Source organism: Anastrepha ludens, chromosome X, assembly GCF_028408465.1.
Source record: "Anastrepha ludens isolate Willacy chromosome X, idAnaLude1.1, whole genome shotgun sequence".
Classification (NCBI taxonomy): domain Eukaryota; kingdom Metazoa; phylum Arthropoda; class Insecta; order Diptera; family Tephritidae; genus Anastrepha; species Anastrepha ludens.
The window spans coordinates 95,549,666-95,562,593 of record NC_071503.1 but is presented as its reverse complement, the minus strand read 5'-3'; the positions used below and the strand labels follow the sequence as shown (position 1 = coordinate 95,562,593).

General features: G+C 39.2%; 1 protein-coding gene across 2 annotated transcripts; it reads left to right on the top strand.

The window, feature by feature from the left end:
• Nucleotides 1-4,601: 4,601 nt before the first annotated feature.
• LOC128869564 (uncharacterized) lies at nt 4,602-12,273 on the top strand. 2 transcript variants are annotated; one of them, XR_008455337.1, is made up of 2 exons: nt 4,602-4,719; nt 11,978-12,273. XR_008455337.1 is itself a non-coding variant. In XM_054112141.1 (2 exons), the coding sequence occupies exon 2, from the start codon at nt 5,209-5,211 to the stop codon at nt 6,001-6,003; it is 795 nt and encodes a 264-aa protein (XP_053968116.1). In that variant the 5' UTR covers nt 4,602-4,719; nt 4,951-5,208; the 3' UTR covers nt 6,004-6,297. The 2 variants fall into 2 exon arrangements, 1 of the variants encoding a protein (XP_053968116.1); XM_054112141.1 differs by lacking the exon at nt 11,978-12,273 and adding an exon at nt 4,951-6,297.
• Nucleotides 12,274-12,928: the final 655 nt, after the last annotated feature.

Here is a 12,928-nt window from a genome sequence, read left to right as displayed (position 1 = left end):
CGATCGCAGCGCGGATTAATAGGCAGAATCTTTTCTTTCGACGGCAGCATGACATTCCTCGTCGTACCAATTATTTTTTCGGGCTCGTCGGAATCCGATTTCTTCTTCGGCGGTGGTACGTAGGGAACGTGAAATGTTGCTGCATTGCTCGCGCATTCCCGCTTGTTGGGGAGTACTCTCTCAGAGCAGGAGTGAGAGTCGAGTGGCGAATCTTCTGGCTGTATGTTGTGATGTCGAGCATTCTTTGCGTAGTTAGATGTACGTTTTTCGCTTCACAGACGCGTATACGTAGTTTGGGTGCAACAAGGTAATGATCCGAGTCGATGTTGAGACCTCGGATCGTACGTATATCTAATACACTAGAAGCGTGTCTTCCATCTATCACAACATGATCGATCTAGTTTCGTGTTTTTCGATCAGGAGACAGCCAGGTTGCTTGGTGTATTTATTTATGCTGGAATCTGTTGCTGCAGACTACCACGTTTCGGGCCCCGGCGAAGTCGGTCAGCCTCTGTCAGTTACCGTATGTTTCGTTGTGCAGGCTGAATTTTCCGGCTGTGGGACCAAAAATTTCCTCTTTGCCCACCCTGGCGTTGAATTCGCCAAGCACGATTTTTATGTCGTGGCGAGGGCAGCGCTTTGATGCGGATTATTGTGAGACGCTCGTCCATCGGAGTGAACGACAGTACTTGGTGACGAAGTCTCTCTCCCACAACAAATCCGACACCGAATTTGCGCTTCTTTACATAGTAGACGTCGCAAGGTCCTATATTTTTCTTGCCTTGCCCCGTCCATCGCATTTCTTGAATGGCAGTGATGTCAGCCTTTACTCTCACGAGTACATCAACCAGCCGGGCAGAGGCACCTTCCCCATTAAGGGACCGGGCATTCCAGGTGCATGCCCTCAAATCGTTATCCTTATTTCGTCATCAGGAAATTTAGTTTTCATCCGGGGCTTTGTAAGTATTTTCATTTGGGGGGATTTTTAAGTGACGGGTCCTAAGCCTTGCGCACAACCTGCTTTTCTGGAATACTGCGCCTTCTCACGTTAGCTCACTCCCGAACGAGTGTTCGGAAGCTACCTAGAGGATACGTGGGCTAATCCCGGACGATGTGAGCTGCGTGAACCATTTGCAGAAGAATCGTCCTGGCCACTCCCAAGTGAATGGCGATCAATAACTTTCCCCACTTGCGTGGACTTCTACACATGGAACCATCCTCCTGATAACATTAAAATAAAATATCACTTCTGTTTTTGCATTCAAATTGAGCAAACGTTTTATGTGCAGTGACAAAACCCACACACACACACCATCCAGCTCCCGTTGGTAACTCGCGCACTTATATTTTTATTGTGCGTTTGCGGACAGACGGAGTCGTTGAACTCTTTTATTCTTATTTTTATGATTATTACTTTTTGTACCAAAAAAAATGTGTGCAAGAAATTCCACGTACCTTTGTATGCTGGAATAGGAATGTTTTGACCACTGCCTTTTTTTCGTTTGATTGGTGATTCCGTTGCCTTGGTTGAGTTGCTGGTTGGTGATTGGTACTGGTGTAGGTCCTGGTTTAAAAATTGCTTGTTAATTTTAGAATCCGGCTCGATGTTTATCATCGGAGGGCGACGCAGGTGCGAGGTTTAAGCTGTGGGGCCTCCACTTTTCGCTCCGATGATATTTTTTTTAAAGAGAGGGAAAAGAAACGTGCTATTATTATTTTTTATTAATATTTGGAATCTATGAATGTACCTACATATATGTTTGATACAATATGACACGGCTTATGTAGGTATTAATATACTAATATGTACATGTATGTATAATATGATAATGTATGATGGCCCGGAATCATCCTTACCTCTGTCGGCTGACACGTCCTGGTCCTTGTTGTACTAAAATTGAAGTGAAATTGAATTTTAAAATGAAGGCGAAAGTAACCTCGCCGAACAGCGTTTAACACAGTAAACGTTTTAACTGTTCGGCGGGGAAATACCGAGGTTAACGGTCTTAACGTTGCAGCGACGGGAACCGGTGGTTTTCAACAGTCGGAGCGTTAGGCGCAATTAACATTATGGGGGCTAAACATTTATTAGACTTTAGGGTGTGGCCTAAACAAGATTATTATTCGATTAGTCAATTTTAATGCTCAGGAGGAGAAGTATGTAGTAAATTTTAGAAATGAGATATGCATATTGACTGAATAATATTAGTTTATGTTATGAATAGTATTGTAGGTGAGAACATTTCAAAGAAGCTTCAGTGATTACTTCAATATTAAATGTTCGGCACTTTCGGCTTCATCAAGCCAAAGGCACAGTAACCTCCAAATAAGCCGCACTCTGGTTTCAGAGTAAGTTTCTAACTTTGCAGCAATATACATATATTTTTGTGCACTCATTATCAATTATTCGTAAAGAAATACACCAATTAAATATTTACCTACTATCAGAGAACAAAAAATAATTGTTTAGAAATTTTCTCTAGTATAAATGGCCCGGACAGAACTTTATTATAAGTAACTTGTTGATATTTTCTGCATCTTACTGATCGCTCATGCGCGCACTTGACACACAGCAGCTGTGACTGTCGAATATTTCGAACACATATTTACATATGCACATCTATGCGAGCAAATACGGAGGTGCGACCATTCGACATGACACAAATTCACGGTTCACCAAATATTGGCAAATATTTCTATACGACATATTTCAGTATTGACTATTTTCGAATGGTCGTCTGTGATTTCTTCAATCATAGTTAAGGGATTTTTTCATCGTTGCGAAAAATTGCTACTACTTTGCTCCTAGAAATATGAGCTCAAACTTATCAAAAAATTTATTTTTGTTGGGCTTTACAATATTTGAAACTGTTCAGCGTCGCCGCGACAAAGGGCCTCCGCACACGGGTCTTATCGTCATCGTAGCGTATGTGACAAAATGTACGAGAGGCATACGCTTCGTGTAGCACACTTTTGTTCAAATGATGAACCACACAATGGTGAATCACAGCTACTCGCACTCGTCACAAGCATGCAGTATGACGCTTATCGTACAGCAGAGTCGTCAAATATCCTGTACGCTTGTAGTTTGTTTTTGATTTTCAGTGTTAGTATTATGTTTTTGAATTGAAAGAATGAAAAGCATTTTTATACATTCTGTAAAATGTCTGAAATTTATAATCATTGTAATCATTTGTGTAAACAAACGTCTGAAACTTGTTATCATCCTCTTGTAACACCCTTGTGGCTGTTTGAGTTATTCCTAATGTACGGTTGCACCCAAAGCCTCCTGTTTGTTTTATTTCTCCTCCGATGGAGAAGATAATACAACATAATAAATTCCTCTTCATCGCTCGACATATTGACAACTCGTATTTGTGCTAGTTGCGTCGTATGCGGACAAGCAAGCGTATCGTGACCGTCGATACATTAAAAAATATTGTAGTGCCAATGACGATACGACCCGTGTGCGGAAGCCCTAAAAGAATCATGGCCGCTACGGCTGCTTCTATGGATGCATTTTGCTCTTGTAGTCACTAAGGTTAGAATTTCAGCTTTGGAAACATACGCATGCAGAGGCATAAAGTGAGTATGTGCGGTTATATGTACATACGAATATGCATTGTTTTGCTCACAATAGAAACATCTACCTACATACATTGTCCCAACATAGTATGTAAAACATACATATGTAAACGACTACGGTTTAGATGCATTTTTTTACACTCTTGAAGTTTTTATATGTAGATATGCATATGAGCTGTGTTATGAGGCAATTCAATATGGATGGCAGATGTTGTATGTATTCAACACTTTGTATAGGGTTATTCAATAGGTGCGCTTCAACTTTTTTCCGATAGGGAGAGCGAACGACGCAATATTTTTTATTTTTCCCTTGTCATTTGTAAACTTCATTAGCATACATTTCATCATGGAACGCTACACACTTGAGCAACGATTGCAAATCGTGCAAATTTTTTATGAAAATAATCGTTCTGTTGCTGTTACTTTAAGAGCATTACGGCCATCTTACGGTCCATTTAACAAGCCGTCCCGTTTTGGGGTTATGTGAAGTCATTGGTCTACAGTAACAAGCCGGCGACGATTTGTGAGCTCAGAGCCAATATTGAACGCGAAATTGCTGGAATTTCGGCCGATTTATGCAAAAGAGTGGTCGAAAATTGGGTTCAACGATTGGACTTCGTAAAACGTGCACGCGGTGGTCATGCAAAAGAAATCGAATTTCATACTTAAATGTATATGTTCAAACTCGATAATAAAAAAAAATTAGTTAAAAAAGTCAAACCGTTTGTGTTTTATTCAAAAAAGTTCAAAAGTTGAAGCGCTCTTACTGAAAAACCCTATAGTATATGTATATACATATGTACATAATAATTTAAAAAGTATAACATATTGTTGGTTAGTATTCAATTCAATTAAATTCGTGATGTTAATGAATGGTTTACAAAGATAATTAAGTTCATTTTCTATTTGAATATTGTTTATTCTAAACAAACACATCCCTGCATTGTCCTCATAAATTCGGAAAAGCGAAGAAGGTCAATGAAAGAATGAACAACCGCACCAACATCGCTGTACATACGTTTTAGTTATTTTTTTTAAATACAAGAGCAAGGACACATCTCAGTGACACCATACCAACTATAAAAATATATTTAAAAGGCCTGAAACGGATAGGTAGCTAAAAAGCGTAAACAGGTTAATATAAATATTATTGTTAATAAATTTATAACCAAAATAGTAATAAAAAATATAAAGAATTTAAACTAACCCTATTTTTTCCTTATTTCGGAATCGGCCACATATCATTGACATACGCCAACATTTGGTCGTTCGAGCCGGATAGGAAAAATTCAAAAGTGGAAAATAATTGGAACGTTTATTTTGAACCCGAGTTATCTAAAAAACAAAAAAAAAAGAACCAAACAGAGGAAACATTTGCAGAAGCTACATATAAGCAGAAGCTACCAACAACCTATAATACACAAGCAACTCAATCTTAAATAAAAACCCACACGGAAAACTGTAAATACGACCCAAAGTTTTCGAAGTTCTCAATTTTAATTAATTAATTCAGAATCGCTAGTTACTTGCTATATATAGAGGGTGAACGATTTGAAGTGTTACCAACTTCACATTGCTTGTATCTGTAAAACAGCTCATGACATCAACGTCAAAATTGTTCTAATGACAGTTCAATACAGGTATATTGTTTATGAGCCATCAAAAGCATTTGCGTCTCAGTTTTGTTTTTCTGTGATGGAATGCAAACGTAATAGTGTGATTGCGTTATATTTGGCTGGAAAATCACAACCAGCCATTGTTCGTGAGCTCAGTCACCTCAAAGTGAATGAAATGTTTGTGTATCACACTATAAAACGTTACAATGATACTGGTAGCATTGCGAAACGCTATGGAGGTGGACCAAAAAAAACCACAAAAACGCCAGAAATGGTTCGGAAAGTGAAGGCTCGACTTGAACGAAATCCACGTCGAAGTGGAAGAAAAATGGCCAAAGAACTGAAAATATCACAAGACAGCATTCGACGCATATTGAAAAATGAGCTAAAGGTAAATTTCCCAATTGAGCAGTTCATAAACACTCAAAACGATCGGGTTTACTTGAACGAACGCTCATACGAGAATTGGAGCCTACGTATGGCCACTGGAAGCAATTTCCCATCGCAAGTAATGATTTGGGCCGCAGTGACCGCTGATGGACGCTCTCCAATCGTTTTTATCGAGCCTGGTGTCAAAGTGAGTGCGACTTATTATCGGGAAAATGTTTTAGAAGCTGCTTTAGAGCCGTGGACACGCAAACATTCCGGTCGTAGACCATGGACGTTCCCACAGGACTCGGCACCGTCTCATAAAGCTCGTGTGAACCAAGAATGGTTAAAAAATCATGTTCCACACTTCATTTCGTCCACACAATGGCTTTCGAAGTCGCCAGACGCAAACCCGATGGACTATTCCATCTAGTCCATTTTGGAGAGCAAGGTGAGGACTAAAAAATATGCCAGTATGGATGCGCTGAAAAAAGCGATTATACGAGAATGGGCCAAAATACCTCAAGATCACATTCGTGCAGCATGCAACTCATTTTTTTACCGTTTGAAGGCTATAGTCAAGATAAAAGGTGGTCACATCGAGCTAAAATGAATATATGTTGAAATTGTAATCATTTTTTAATAATAATTAAAAAATAATCAATAAAAACTAATTTAACACAGAAAAGTTATGGTGTTTTGAATAGGTAACACTTCATATCGTTCACCCTGTATATTCTGCTTTGCCCTTTTTTACCTACATATGTACATATAAATTTACCGAAATAGAGCAGCATAACATACCAGTTGCTCTGTTGGCGAAGATTATTGCTATATATTTACACTATATGAAATATATATACGAGTATACGAATATACATTCCCGCACTTATATTAATGTAAAGCAATCCACTCCGCCTAATAAGTAGTTTAATACTGGTTAATCCATTTAATACTTACAAAATAAAATACCCAGCAAGAAAATGGAAACAGTGTCCCAGTAGGAAAAATTTACAAAAACCCTGCAGGAAAATTTGGAAACTTGTAATAAGTTGCCTTTAGTGTATACTCTACATACAAATAAAATTGGTATCTTTACCATTCATTATTAACCCTCGACCCTAACAGAAACAAAAGGTATCCACCGCAAAACAAAACAAAAAAATTTTTTTTGCGAAATTTGGGATTCAAAGGCTCCCTTCAACTTAATTTTCCAATTAGTATACGAACTCAATTCAATATATTCGATTGTAAATCTTACCCCTTTTTAAATAATATGGATGACTTCAAATTAACAACTTCAGATTTGATCGAATTCGTGGGTGATCATTGCCAGACCCTACCAGAAGACGAGTCAGTTTATGCTTTGGAAATCAAAAGAGTTGAACTGGATTCTCTCTTCGATAAATTGAAGAAAGCATACGACATTTTTCGGAGAGCCCCTAATAGTGCCGACGAAACCATCGACTTAAACAAAATAAAATATAGATATAAAAAATGCTATCAAATGCATCTAAGCTGTTTAGCTTCAATAAATAAAAATTTGGACATTCTAAAGAGCCCGAACCCTTCCCAAAAATTAAGGAGAGACGTTCAGAGGTCCCGATGATGGAGTTTGCACCCACAGTCCATCTACCCCCATGCGACACGGACATATTTTACGGAGATTATGTCACATGGCCTACACTTAGAGACATGTTCACAGCTGTTTATAACCAGAACCCAAGGATAAGTAATGTCGAAAGACACTTCCACTTAAACCGAAAGACCCGAAGAAAAGCACGAGAAACAATTAAAGACGCACCCCTTACGAACGATGGTTTCATATATACAATCATGGAAAAACTTAGTTGACCAATATGAAAACAAGAGAATGCAGGTGAATACTCAACTAAAAACCCTTTTTAATCTGCCGCAAGTAACCCAAGAGACAGGCAACTCCAATAAAACCCTACAAAGAACGGTTAACAGTTCTCTGACACACCTAACGAATCTCGGGATAGACACAATAAGCTGGGATCCGGTCCTAATACTCCTTTGTAGATCAAAGCCCGATATACAAAAACCCGATAACAGAACAGTCAAAACAAAAAACAAAAAAGAAAACCGAACCTAATTTCATAAAATTAAAAAAAAAAACACTGCAAACTATGCAAAAAAACAATACGCCATTCGCGAATGCTATAAGTTCCTTGCAATGAATGTAGAAACGCGTTTATCTACTATCAAACAGTACGGGTATTGTTACAACTGCTTAACAATGTCGCATTGCTTCAAAGACTGCAAAAGCAAATACTCCTGCAGAAAATGCAACAGGAAACATAATACCCTGCTACATAGAGACTCAGTCGCTCGAACCCAATCCGGAAGGATTAAGGTACTCAAGTTCGACTCCTGATACCAGCTCCGATACCTCCACAAAAACTCAAACCCAAAAAATAAATCCGCAAACCTATACCAACACAATACAGTCCACTCTATCGACAACCCAAAACCCATTCAACGCAATAGGAAACAGCTTTTATTAGGTATGGTTCAGTCGGAATCCGAAGATATGTTTATAGCTAAAAACCTACAACAAAATCTCGATATACCCACACATTCTATGGCAGCCCAAGTTACTGGATTAAATAATGCAGTTTCAGCAACACCAACAAAGATGTGCGTACTTTAGCATATCGACGCAAGCATTTATTCTAAACAGTCTCACGGATAATTTATTTTCATACCTAATCGACCCAAAGCTCTGCCCTGAAGGGCTTGGTTTTACACTAGCAGATCCCCAATTCCACAAACCTAGACGCGTGGACATATTAACTGGTACACATATAAATGGTCACATCTATACTCCAAAAATTATACTAGGAGGAGTTAAGCGAAATATTATAGGTTCACTCCTAGCCCAAAAGAATTTTGATGGATTCTATCCTGTTCCGAACTCAGATCGTCTCAGTCTCCAAATTTAGTCTCTCTTTACAATAAAATGACTCCGGATAATTTACTCACACGTTGTTGGGAGATAAAGGAAGTTCCCAGAAAGCCGTTGGTCTCCGCACCAGACACACTTTGCGAATAAATCTATCAAAAAACTACACGTCGAAATCCCAACGGACGCTATGTAGTAACCCTACCCTACACGGACCCTCAAAGCATCGAAATTGGGGAATCAAGACACATAGTGCTAGCTCAATACCTCAGAAATGAAAGGTTATTTCTTAAAAGACCCGAGGTTAGACGGAATACGATAAAGCAATTACCGAATACCTGGAACTTGGTCACATGAAGAAAGTTGAATATACGCCAGCGGATAAAACAACTTCATATTACTTACCACATCACGCGGTCATTAAACCCGACCGCATAACAACAAAGTTACGAGTCGTATTTAATGCATCAAGCCCCACATCGAATCGAAAGAGCATCAATGCCATTTTACATATTGGACCCACGCTTCAAAAGGACTTAGTTCTTCTAATTCTAAAACTGAGGCTTTTGCGATTTGTTTTCAACGCGAATTTTCAAAAAATATATCGACAGATACTTGTCGACCTAAAACACACCCGTTTCCAAAGGACACTCTTCAAAAAATCTATCGAAGACCCAATAGAAGACTTTGAGCTTCAAACAGTTGCGTTCGGTATAAATTGCGCATCATATTTAACCGTTTGAACCCTATTAAAGCTAGCCGATTATGTCCAAGATACACACCCTATTGCATCAAATATTCTCCGAAAAGAAATGTACGTAGACGATGTCTTAACAGGAACTCACGACCTATCAACTGCTAAAAGAGCAGAAATGAATTAATTTCTGCCCTAGAGCCGGCTGGATTTGCCTTACGCAAATGGGCCTCAAATGACACGGAAATATTAATTGATCTTCCTCAGGAACATAAATTAGACAACGAATCACTGAATTCATCAGAGGTCGACAACACCAAAACCCTAGGTGTTCGATGGAACTCTAAAAAAGATTCATTTTTATTTCTCGTCAACCCAATCGAGATTAAACCCAACCACACCAAACGCGAAGTTTTATCAGCTATGGCAAAATTATTTTACTGCGCCGGATGGCTCAGTCCAGTAATAACGACGCCAAAAATTATTATTATCAACAAATATGGCTTGATAAATCCGACTGGGACGAAAGTCTTAAGCCACTCACGCCTGATAGATGGCTCAATTTCGTAAAAGACCACGAAAAGGGAAATAATATTGAAATACCCCGATGGACTTACTTCTCGTTATCAGCAACCATCGAATTTCATAGATTTTCCGATGCCGAGAAAGGTTAGTCGCAACCCATTATATTCGAGTCACTATCGGAACCGAAGTAGAGGCCACCCTGTTAGTTTCGAAAACAAGAGTTGCCCCAATTAAAAGCATATCGCTGTCAAGGTTAGAACTCTGTGGAGCCGTTCAACTAGCTTATCATGTGGACACTACCCTACCCCAATTAAGCTTAGAGCAATACAGAAGCTATTTTTGGACGGACTCAACCATAGTTCTATCGTGGTTAGGCAAACCGCCATGTTCTTGGGACACACCACCATTATGGAACATGTTGGAGTGAATAACTGGCGCCCTGTCGAAAGCCATGACAATCCGGCAGTTTTGGCAAGCCGAAGATGTACGCCGATGGAACTTCTGAGCTGCGAACTCTGATGGCATGGATCCAAATGGTTAAGGTTCGAACAAGAACAGTGGCCAAAAACTCGGAACCCCTATACCACAACAATGGAAATCAAACACGTAAAGACATTCGCAATAACGACTCAAGAGGATATACTAGAAAGATTATCTTCACTACACAAAAGCTATTCGAGTAGTTGCGTATTTATTCAGGTTCTACTCAAATGCCTCACGCAGGAGACGTGAATGCCAATATTTAAGCCAAGAAATAACTCCAAGTGAATCTAAAGCGACGCGAATAAAACTGATTATTATAACCCAAAAAAATCATTTCCCAGAAAAGATCATTATTGACACTTAACCCATCAGTGAATTTGAACAAAATCATGCGAGTTGACGGGTGATTTAGCAACTCCCCCGCTCTGTCAAATAACGACAGACAAATGGCAAATTTATTTACTCGATTTACGCACACGGTGGAAATCAACCGGTTCTGCGACTCATGCGAACAGAGTTTTGGGTACCAAAAATAAGGACCCTCATAAAATCGGTGATCCATAATTCCAAAACTTGTATATTACACAAGAGGACACAACACACACAAATAATGGCGGCACTCCCAGCTGAGAGGACAACCCTAACCTACTCATTTGCCGTCACAGGAATAGATTTCGCAGCACCTTATGATATTAAAAATTACACTGGAAGAGCATGCTTAAAAAATAAAGGATGCGTCTGTATATTCGTATACTTCGCAACTAAGGCCATACATCTCGAACTTGTGAGCAATCTTACGGCACAAGCATTCATGGCCGCATTTGCACTTTTCTTTTTCAACGGAACAAACTTTGTATTAGCTGCCAAAGTATTACTGAAAGATACCGCATATAAAGTTGCTTGAACTCTCGTCCATTAAGTCCCTCAAATGATGACCCAACAAATTTAGAACCCATAACACCAGGACAATTTTTAATAGGTACACCACTATTAACACCCACCGAGCCCAACTTAAAAGATACTAAATTAAGTATGATAAACAGATGAAAAAAATTAAAAGCCCTTCATCAACAGTTTTCTAACAGATGAAAAGAAGAATACCTCAAGGAACTCCACAAGCGATATAACTGGAAATACCCTCAACGCAACACCGAAGTTGAGGACTTAGTCGTCATCAGAAACGAAAATCTGCCTCCAAACGAATGGAAAGTAGGCCGAATAAAGTAGGTGTACTTCGGTTCAGATAATAGGACCCGAGTTGGCATTCATCCGCATAAAACAAGATGACAAATGGGACAAGGTCAAAGCCCTAATCAATCCGTCCCAAAAAATAACCACCATCGGCTCAGAATTAGTGAGAAGATTGAGGTTGCCGATAACATATTTAAACGAATATCGTATCTGCAAACTCAAAATCGGGTCGCTAACCGACAAGCAACAGCGACTTGAGGCTCACGCCTTAATCTCGAAAAATTTACCCACACGACCCTATGAGCAGGACATACGTGACGAGATTCGAAAACGTTTCGATCACTTAGTCCTCACTGGCCCATCTTTCAACAAGAAAGACCAGGTGATGACAAAACTTGGAGCTGATATATATCCACAAATCATAAAATCCGGCATTATCCAATGGCACAATTGTCGCCCAAAACACCGCACTTGGATGGACTCTAACTAGAAACATTAATTAGACCCTAAGTAAACTAAACACCTTAAACAATTACACAATAATTATACCAGTTATTTTACACCAAATTAACCCATTTTTATTCGCAGGTACTGCAAGGCGGCCGGGATGTTTATTCTAAATAAACATATCCCTCCATTGTCCTCTTAAATTCTGAAAAGCGAAAGAAGGACAATGCAGAAATGAGCAACCGCACTAACATCGCTATACGTTTTGGTTATTATTTTAACTACAAGCGCAAGGACACATCTCAGTGACACCATATCAACTATTAAAGTATATTTAACAAGCCCGAAACGGATAAATAGAAAAAAAGTGTAAACAGGCTAATATAGATATTACTGTTAATAAATTTATAACCAATACACACCCACACACACTTGTACACACACACCCTACTATATATAATAATAAAATATAAAGAATTTAACCAACCCTATTTTTTCCTTATTTCGGAATCACCCACATATCGTCGACATACCAAGACATTTCGCGTTCTCCTGGGCCTTCAGTGCAGCCTGGCTGTCACTGAAAGCTCCAATCTGTATCCCGTTCCATTTCCTCTCGATTATCCATACGGCTACTTTCAGGATGGCAAAAATTTCCCTTTGGAAAACAGTTGCCATTTCCCCCATAGCATAGTGATACTTATTACTATCGTTTAAGTACCATCCGGCTCCAGACCCTATTTCATTCTTGGACCCATCGGTAAAGAAAATATATGTCAAGCCTCCCTGCATGCATTCTGGATTGCGTCATTGCTTACGCAGTGGAAATCTGATATAAAATTTCAGGTCGTCTTTAGTTGGCAAGAACAATGAATACTGCTCAGATAGCAACTTAGAGAATCCTCTGTGTTCCGGAGTTCCGTCTTTGTGCAGGGAACCATGTTTATGGAGTCTTCACGTTGCTTTTATTCCTTTTTGTTGTATCTTAAGACCCAAGGGGAGCAAATCAAGCATAGGATTTATTTCACCCATAATGCATAAACATACACTTCTTTCCAGCCTGTATAGTTTCCGGAGTGTGGACTTAACCAT